This window comes from Theropithecus gelada, chromosome 8, assembly GCF_003255815.1.
Source record: "Theropithecus gelada isolate Dixy chromosome 8, Tgel_1.0, whole genome shotgun sequence".
Classification (NCBI taxonomy): Eukaryota; Metazoa; Chordata; class Mammalia; order Primates; family Cercopithecidae; genus Theropithecus; species Theropithecus gelada.
Window position 1 is genome coordinate 97,214,842 of NC_037676.1, and position 10,099 is coordinate 97,224,940.

The following is a 10,099-nucleotide window of genomic DNA, read 5'->3' on the forward strand; positions in this document are numbered from 1 at the left end:
GCTTTGGGATTATAGGCGTGAGTACCATGCCTGCCCAGTTTTGGATTTTTTTTTTTTTTTTCTGAGACAAAGTTTCGCTCTTTTTGCCCAGGCTGGAGTACAATGGCGCAATCTCGGCTCACCGCGACCTCTGTCTCCCTGGTTCAAGCGATTCTACTGCCTCAGCCTCCCGAGTACCTGGGATTACAGGTGTGTGCCACCACGCTTGGCAAATTTTGTATTTTTAGTAGATACAGGGTTTCTCCATGTTGGTCAGGCAGGTCCCAAACTCCTGACCTCAGGTGATCTGTACCCCTCAGCCTCCCAAAGTGCTAGGATTACAGGCATAAGCCACCGTGGCCAGCCCAGTTTTGCATTTTTAATTGGTGGTTTCAATGGTTGCGTTTTTGTTTTTTTTTTTTTGGATTTTTTTTGAGACAGAGTCTCACTCTTGTCACCCAAGCTGGAGTGCAGTGGTATGATCTCGGCTTACTGCAACCTCCACCTTCTGAGTTTGAGCAATTCTCCAGCCTCAGCCTCTTGAGTAGCTGAGACTACAGGCATGTGCCACCACACCTGGCTAATTTTTTTTTTTTTTTTTTGAGACAGAGTCTCGCTCTGTTGCCCATGCTGGAGTGCCGTGGCATGATCTTAGCTCAGTGCAACCTCCGCCTCATAGGTTCAAGCAATTCTCCTGCCTCAGCCTCCTGAGTAGCTGGGATTACAGGCACATGCCAGCACACCCAGCTAATTTTTGTATTTTTAGGAGAGATGAGGTTTCACCATGTTGGTCAGGCTGGTCTGGAACTCCTGACCTTGTGATCTGCCCCCTTCGGCCTCCTAAAGTGCTGGGATTATAGGCATGAGCCACCACGCCCCACCCAGTGGTTGTGTTTTTTAGCCTCTGTAGTAGTACCTCTGTGGCCTAAGTTTAGACTGCAATGATTGATTTCCAGCGTGTTTATAAATGAGGCATAGGAATTGTTTACCCTAAGGGCTATAGGTCAGACACCCGGGGTTTGAGCCCTAGCCTTTTCACTTAGAGGTATATGCCTTCAGTAAGTTGCTTTCTGTGCCATGTTCCCCGTCTCTAAAATAATACCTGCCTCAGAATTGATGAAATAGTACATTTTCTTTTCTTTTTAAAATTTTTTTTAATTTTATTTTTTATTTTTGTTTTTTTGAGACGGAGTCTTGCTCTGTTACCCAGGCTGGAGTGCAGTAGCGTGATCTCGGCTTACTGCAAGCTCCACCTCCTGGGTTCATGCCATTCTCCTGCCTCAGTCTCCCGAGTAGCCGGGACTACAGGTGCCCGCAACCACGCCCGGCTAATATTTTGTATTTTTAGTAGAGACGGGGTTGCACCATGTTAGCCAAGATGGTCTTGATCTCCTGACTTTGTGATCCACCTGCCTCAGCCTCCCAAAGTGCTGGGATTTCAGGCGTGAGCCACCATGCCTTGCACGAAATAATACATTTTCTAAGCTAGATATTTAGAATAAAGACTGGTACATAGTAGGCTTAACTATTATCTTCATGATGAAAATACTTTAATGTAAATTGACCCAGAGAAAACAAAATATGACTAAATGTTTGACTAGAGAAAAGTATTTCTCCTGAGTGGGAGTCTTTATTGATTCCAAGAATAGTGGAAATGGCACTGGATTGAAGATTACGTTTTTAAAACCAACTATTTGATATATAGAATTCATAGACTTGTAATATTTTGTAAATGTCTATAAAATTATAAGCCAATTTAACTTATATAACCAAGTTTAAATAAATAATTGACTATTTGCTAATCCCACAATTCATTTTCCACTGTACTGGGCACAGTGGTGAGTTAGGGTAAACTGTAACCCCTCAGGGCAACAAAAGTACCTTGTCTGAATTCACCTTGTAAATGATAGAGCCATGTGTCTGAATCCACAGCTTGTATTCTCTACCCTTGTGCTTTACTGCTCTTAGGAGGTGGAAGCAGTTAGCAGTTTCTTGAGTGCCAGCCTTGCTTTTCTCTTCACAGTTCCGTCTTCTGTACCTCAATGTGTCCACATTTAGCGAGGCTCACAGTACCCTTTTCTTGATTCTTGGGGGCTGCCAAATGCACTGACGTGATATACTTGGACATCCAGCCCCTCACCCCATTAGGGCCCCTGAAACATCTCGAGGGGAGTCAGTAACTCTTGCAAGAAGCCTTAAGGTGGATGTAAGGCCACATGGCAACATTATCAGTGTCTGAGTCCTTGATTTTTTTGTGGCTTCTCATAGATAACAGAACTTAAAAATCATTTGGGGGCCAGGTGCGGTGGCTCAGGCCTGTAATCCCAGCACTTTGGGAGGCTGAGATGGGCAGATTGCCTGAGGCCAGGAATTTGAGACCAGCCTGGCCAACATGGTGAAACCCCATCTCTACTAAAAATACCAAAAAAAAAAAAAAAATTAGCTGGTGTGGTGGTGGGTGCCTGTAATCCCAGCTACTCAGGAGGCTGAGGCAGAGGAATCGCTTGAACCCTGGAGGTGGAGGTTGCAGTGAGCTGAGATCGCGCCGCTTCACTCCAACCTGGGCGACAGAGTGAGACTCCGTCTCAAAAAAAAAAAGAAAAATAATTTGGGGACATTTTATGAGTCTCTTTTGTTGCCCATAAATTGTGCTAAAAGCAAAGGTAAGTGTCTTACTACTTTTATATGCTTTAACCATTTGTAAAAGATGCAAATACACTTTCTTGGTGCAGCCTTGTCTACCTTTGACATTTTGAAGAAAAGAGAACAAATATCAGATTGTTTTCAACCCCTCATAAAAAGTTAGCCCGTCACACTTTCTTAGACTTAGTTGTGTTGATAGTTCTTATAGTACATTTACTCCTAGTATTTAGCATTATATTTATGTTCACCTAAATCTTGGCTGAGTCTTTTTGTTTTTAATAAATACATGCATGGAATTTAAAGTTGACTTTTAAAATAGAGATTAATGTTATGTGTCTTTCCTTTTAGCCTGCAGTCTGTGGACTTTGAAGCTGTGGCAATCACAGTGAAAGAGCTAGTTCGATACACACTCAGTATAAATCCAAATAACCATTCCTGGTTAATTATCCAGGCAGATATTTACTTTGGTAAGTGAGATGTTTAGTTGCTTTGTGTTTTGTTTTTATAGCACTTTCTGAAGTAAAAGTAAATATATGACCTATTTTATTACAATACTTGTTAAGTTTTCTTGAGATTTACTTTAGTAAATTCAAGCAGTAAAAGTATTTATACTTTTTTTTAGTGTGGAACCTTTGGTTCAGATGCTTTTAATTTTATGTGGACTACCTTTATTATCTTTTTTAAAAAAGTAGTGATTTTTTTTTTTTTTTTTTTGAGATGGAGTCTCGCTCTATCGCCCAGGCTGGAGTGAAGTGGCATGATCTTGACTCACTGCAACCTCCGCCTCCCAGGTTCAAGCGATTCTCCTGCCTCAGCCTCGCAAGTAGCTGGGATTATAGGCACCCACCACCACGCCTGGCTAATTTTTGTATTTTTAGTAGATATTGGTTTTTGCTATGTTGGCAAGGCTGGTCTTGAACTCCTCACCTCAGGTGATCCGCCCGCCTCGGTCTCCCAAAGTGTTAGGATTACAGGCGTGAGCCCCTGCGCCCGGCATGAATTTTTTAAATCTAATTGGTAAAACATCTTTAAGGAGAATGAGGTTTTCTTTTTAAAATGCTGTTTAGAGATTCTAAACTCTCTCCAGATACACTTGATCATTATTTTTATTCTTGGAGATAGGGGTAACTCTCCCCATTACCCCTGTGCTGGGTTGTATGTGATAAGGTTTTCCCACTTGATACGAAACTTTCAGTGCTTCTGTTACTCTACAGATCAAATAAAATTTCTGACTAGAATCATTTCAGAATCTGTGTTTTAGGAGTTGGTTTTTAATTAAGATTTTTTCCTATCGTATTTGTTTCCTAATGAGTTGAATTTTTTAAAGGGAAAGTTCAAGATATGAAGATAAAAGGGATAGTGGGCTGAACACCCATGTATCTACCACCCAGCTACTAATTAACAGTAATTAGCTCATGGCCAGTCTTGTTTCATGTGTGCCCTTTCCCGCATCATTCTTCTCTCCTCTGGATTATTTTGACGCAAATGCTGATTTTAATGCTCATTTCCACCCCAGTCCCCAAAAGAAGCTATCGGGTTCTTGATATCTATCAAATTCAAGATATCAGCTTGATAGCTGTCAGGTTCTTGATATACCGATTCTGAACTACTTCACAAAATTATAATTTGTTTCTAGTTTGGACATTTGGGAAGTAAAATCTCCAAATACTAAATTCTGTGCTAGGACATTTGGCAAGAAATATGAACTAACGTTTTATTTCTAGATCTGTGGTTTAATCTGCTTGTGTTAACTTATGAAGTTTCACCTGACTCTTCACAAAGGAAGCCCTATTTTTCAACTGTTACCTCTAATGCTTTATGTCTGTTTTTCTGTTTCAGCAACGAATCAGTATTCAGCAGCTCTTCACTATTACCTCCAGGCAGGAGCTGTGTGTTCTGACTTCTTTAACAAGGCTGTGCCCCCTGATGTTTATACAGACCAGGTAAATTGTTTTCATGGGCTGGCTGGCTTCTTGCCTACCTGTATATGTTCTTCATGGGCCCCCTTTTGGCTGAACTTACCCATTTCCTTGTAATGTGATCGTAAGTCCCAGGTTCATGACTCTAGAACAGATTGCTCTCTGTATTTTCATTGTCCCTATTTCTAGCACTTATTGCTGTCTTGATTCCCCCAAAACACCTCAAATTCAACTTGTTCAAACTGATTTGTATCTTACTTTACCATAAAGTAATAAACTCCTAATACACTTCTAATAAATTCACGTGCCCTTTCAAAAACAAAAACAAAAAAAACTGCAAAATACCAAACAAACTTTTTTGTTTAACCATCTGAGTTGTTCAAGCCCAAACCCTGGCCATCATTTTTGACTTTTTTCTTTACTGATCCTCCTGCCACCATCCAGTTAGCTCTCAAATCATATGGATTCTATCTCCTAAATCCCTGTTTTTTTTTTTTTTCTTAATTTCTTTGGTATATATTTAAGATATACAGAATTATGTTTTAATATACACAGTGTACAGTCAAACAAAAAACATATCTGTTGCCTTCCTTAGTTACCCGTTTTTTGTGATAAGAGCACCTAAAATCTACTCTTAGCAAATTTTTAGTATACAGTACAGTATAATGAATTCTAGTCCTCATACTGTATATCAGCTTGCTGGACTTACTGTAATAGCAAATTTGTGCCCTTTGAACTACTTCTTCCCATTTCCTCCCCATTCCTGCACCTGGTATCAAATTTTGTCCCTTTTTTTTTTTTTTGATATGCGTTGCTATTTCCTCCGATGTAGGCTACCAGTATCATAACTTAAATGATATTTTAAAAATACTTATAATGGCTTTTGAAATAAGATTGAACATTTATTAGATTTTTAGTTTTTTTTTTTTTTAACAGCACTTTTAGGTTCACAGCAAAATTGAATAAAAGGTACAGAGTTCCCATATACCCCCTGTTCCTCCACACACAGCTTCACATTTGTGAAGTGGCACATTTGTTACAATCCATGTTAGCTGGTTTTTGAAAATAATGAGAATTTTGCTTTTGTAGGTAATAAAACGAATGATAAAATGTTGTTCTTTGCTGAATTGCCACACACAGGTTAGTTTATAATATTATGAAGTTGTTTTGTTTTTATGTATGTTAGAGTGTATAATAAAGCATTGAACTGGAAATTGTATTTTATTTTACATATCGAAATCACTTAGGGTATGTAAGAGTTTGGCATATTCTTTAATTTTTTTTAATAGTTTATACAGTGTCAACTAAAATGAAAGTATGAATTAAAAACATTGACCTTTAAACCTCCTAAATGGGAAGAAAGCATTTTTCAAGTTTTTAAAGATACTTTAGATTAGAAATGTGCATTAGTCATTAGGGAAATGCAAATCAGAACCATGAGATACCACTTCCTACCCACTGCAATGGCCGTAATCTAAAGACATTTAAAAACAAATGTTGGTGAGGATGTGGGGACATTGGCACCCTCATATGTTGCTGGTGGGAATATAAAATGTTGTAGCATCGAAATGGTGCAGCCTCAGGAAAACAGTTTCCCAGTTCCTCAAAAAGGTAAAAAGAATTATTATATGACCCAGCAGTTTCACTCCTAGGTATATACCCAAAAGAATTGGAAACGTATGCCCACAGAAAAAGTTGTACACAAGTGTTCACAGCAGGCTTATCCATAATAGCCAAAAAGTAGAAACAACCCTAATGTCTATCAAATGATGAATGACTAAACACAATGCAGCATATCCATGCAATGACATATTATTCAGCCATAGAAAGGAATGGTCAGTAATGTTGCATGATACAGCATGGCTGAACCTTGAAAGATTATACTAAGTGAAAGAAGCTAGACACAAAAGGCTACATAGTCTATGATTCCATTCATATGAAATGTTCAGAGTATGGAGACGAAGTAAATTAGTGGTTATCAGAGGCTTGAGGTGAGAGGGAGTGGAGAGTGACTGCTAATTAATGGACTTTTTTGAGGGAAGTAATGAAAATGTTTTGAAATTACATAGTGGTGATGGTTGTACAACTTGGTGAATATACTAAAACCCACCAGATTGGGTACTTTAAGAAGGTAACTATTATGGTTTGTGAATTAAATCAATAAAAACTATTTTTTAAAGAGATGGACATTATGACCTGAGTGAAATGTTTTCTATGTTAAGCAGACTGGCAGCCTAAATTTTGCCAAAATGAGCATCTATACTTGCCAGCTGTGAAAGGTTTAATTGCATGCTCTGTATGTCCTTGAATGTCATGACACTTTTGCTTGGCAGTTTTCCACCCCCTTCAGTTTTCTGAACTGGCTTTTTGCCAGCTTCTCATTCAAACAGACCTCTAAAAATTTGTGGTTTAGGTCACTGATGAAGAAAATAGTGGTCAGACAGACACGTGTATAAAGGTTTTTGAACTTAAAATTGGATGGAATCCATAAATGAGCTGATTCAATGTGATCTATAAGGTTTCTTCAAGAATATATTCTTCATATAAATAATTCAAGATTACCCTGTAAAACCAAGCTTTCATTACGTGAAACCATTTTCAAATCTTTGTTAATGTAGGTGGCCATTTTATGTCAGTTCCTCAGAGAAATTGACTACAAAACAGCGTTTAAATCTCTGCAAGAACAAAACAGGTATGAATAATTTTTTTAAAATAATGAGGTCAACATTTTTCTGCTTAAGAAGTAACTGAATTCTCTCTTTCAGTCATGATGCTATGGACTCCTACTACGACTACATATGGGATGTTACTATTTTGGAATACTTGACTTGTATCCTTTCATCAATGTGTGTGATGTTAGAATGATCCATTTCTATAAGTTAAAGGAATATTTAATATTGTATATTTTCCAAATCAAAACTGAAAATGAGTTGAGATTCTCTCATTATATTTAATACTGTCAGATTTATTTTTCTTAACTGATTATTTAGATCTTCATCATAAAAGAGGAGAAACAGATAAAAGACAAATTGCAGTAAGTTACCTTACGCCTTTCTTCAGTGGTATAGTTTCCAGAATATTAAACAATTGTTAAGATGTGAACCAACAAAAAATAGATTTTGTGTGCCTAGTTACTGCCAGAACTTTATTATCAGTGTTTACATCATAAAAGATCCTTTTTTGATAATTTTAGCTGTTCCATGTCATTATATGTTATTTTAAAATATTAGAGCATGTCATTTCTCAGTCCCAAACCTTCTAATGGCTTATCATCTCACACACAGTTAAAAGTCTTACAATGGCTTATAAGGCTATATACAAGTTGACCTCTAGCCTATCCATCTGACTTTTCCTCCTTGCTAATTTCTGCTACACCAGTACCCCTCCTGTTTTTTGAACAAGCCAAGAACATTCACCACCTAAGAAGGGCCTTTGAAATTTTCTCTTCCAAGAACATCCAACTTCCCTCAGGTGTCTCCCCAGTCCTTTCCTGATCATCTTATAAAGTAACAATGTCTGCTTTCCTTTTCCCTCCAGTACTCTTATTCTCATTTCTTTTTACATTTTTCTCTGAAACAGTTGTCAACATCTAACATACTGTATGTTTACCTAATATCTATTTCCCCATGAGGATAAGGACTTGTTTTGTCATAGTTGTTACCTAGAATGGTGTCTGGCACATATTAGGTGCCCCAGAATCACTGATTAGATGAACTCTGTATCTAAATTTGATGTATGGGCCAAAACATTTTAAATTGTATGGCCATATTTACTTGTCTAACATTTACTGCAGCAGTATCACCACATATCTTTTCTTTGCTCTTTCACTTATATTTTTAAAAATGCTATTTATTAAGTGTCTTTTAAACTTTGTACTTGGACTAAAGTGTATGCCCATTGTTTAGAAGAAACAGAATAACAACAGCACTTAAACAAAAAAAAAGGAAAAAGAACATGAAGGCCAGTTCTACTTGATTGGAGGCTATTCATTCTCCCTTTTCTGATTTACCTGGGGCTGGAAGGCAATATTGAAAAATTTTCCTAGCTCCCTTTTGCTATTTCCAAACCACTTCTACTTCTATCATTTTTTGAGACCCTTATCCTTCATACCTTACTTCCTTACTAGCTCATGTAAGCATCTGGTTGTTCCTCTACATGTGTCAAAAGACGTGATGAATTTACCTGTCACCCTGATGTCACCAAGGACAAGTCCTTGTCAGCCTCAGGTCTATGGAGTGTTATTTTTACTCTGTACCAGCCACTCACAATTATTCTACGTAAGATCTTATACTGCAACCCACTTTCTGCCCATAACCTATCCTTCTCTTACTTCCTGGCTCCTGAGCCCCTCACAATCAGTGAGATGTTCAGGTTTGTGACATTTTTTTCCCAGTCATTCCCTTCCATCTTCCCTTCTCTACTTATCTCAAGTACGACAAATACCATTCTGCACACTGAGAAATACTGATTCAGTTGGTTGGAAGTGGGACCCTGGAATCCCTTTTTTGTTTCCCGGGTAGTCTGATGATGAACCAGGTTTGGGAACCCCTGCTGATAGAGCTACTCTTGATCAATATTTTTAGCATCTTCACTTTATCCTTTACCTGACCTGGGAAAGCCCTAGCCCTGCATAAGTTCAGTAACTTATGTGTTTTATTTTCTTGGGCCACTGAGACTATTGGAAAAAGTTCTACAACTGGTGCCACTGCCAAACCGGTCTCCAACCTTAGTTGGCCCGTCAGCTTTTTTACCTGCCACTAGTTTGGTGGTCCACATTCTCTTTGTGGACTCTAATTTTTAGACTTTCCTGTTTAAGCCCCTGTCCTCTCTCTACCTTTTCCATACTTCTTTACCTCCTCTATGCTTGGCATATACCAGTGAAGACTGGCCAGGCTCTGTCCTCATGGATGTTAGTCTTGGGAATGGTGACCTTGTGAGTGCTAGCTTCAAATTCCTATTTCATTTGCTGCGTCTTGCCTTTAAAATAATCTACAGCTGTACTCATTGTTAAGCCCACTATGCAGCCCGTAAGAGGTTATACTACTCTTTGATGAAGGCAAATTTTTATGTTTTGAATTCTCTCTCCTCAGTAACCTTTTAATGAGTTATATGATTTCCTATGTCGTCAGCCTCTCCATAGTCTATAAGATATTTCATTCTAATACAAGTTTTTGTTGTCTGTGCCTCCACCTCCGGCCCCCTTATCCCTCTCAGCCTAGCTTTTGAAGCTCTTCAAGCCAGCAGTTTGACTAATGCCATCACTGCTCTTACTTTTCTCTCAAGAGCCACCAAACACCAGATCCACTGGATACTTTCCAGTCCTTTTCCTGATTACATCTCCTTCCTTCTTGAAAGTCTTTATTCCTTTGGCTTCCCTGACATTTTTATTGGATTGCTTTCTCTATTTCTTCCTTTTCTTTGTTGTGGGTGTCTCCCTCTGCCTACTCCTTAAACTTGGTTTTCTCAAGAAGTTAGTCCTTGGGTTACTTTTCTGTAACCCTACATTCTCCCTAGGTAATTTAATCCACTCTCGGTTTTGATTAGTGTCCACATGGGGT

The 10,099-nt window shown here is 38.4% G+C and overlaps 1 protein-coding gene across 1 annotated transcript in view; it reads left to right on the forward strand.

Annotated features, from left to right (window-relative positions):
- Nucleotides 1-10,099, forward strand: part of INTS8 (integrator complex subunit 8) — a 57,089-nt gene that overhangs the window by 45,279 nt on the left and 1,711 nt on the right. The window contains exons 21-26 of the mRNA XM_025393379.1: nucleotides 2,971-3,089; nucleotides 4,462-4,565; nucleotides 5,631-5,681; nucleotides 7,160-7,233; nucleotides 7,307-7,371; nucleotides 7,532-7,575. Of these exons, the coding sequence (XP_025249164.1) occupies nucleotides 2,971-3,089; nucleotides 4,462-4,565; nucleotides 5,631-5,681; nucleotides 7,160-7,233; nucleotides 7,307-7,371; nucleotides 7,532-7,575 (457 nt within the window). The remainder of the gene's footprint in view (nucleotides 1-2,970; nucleotides 3,090-4,461; nucleotides 4,566-5,630; nucleotides 5,682-7,159; nucleotides 7,234-7,306; nucleotides 7,372-7,531; nucleotides 7,576-10,099) is intronic.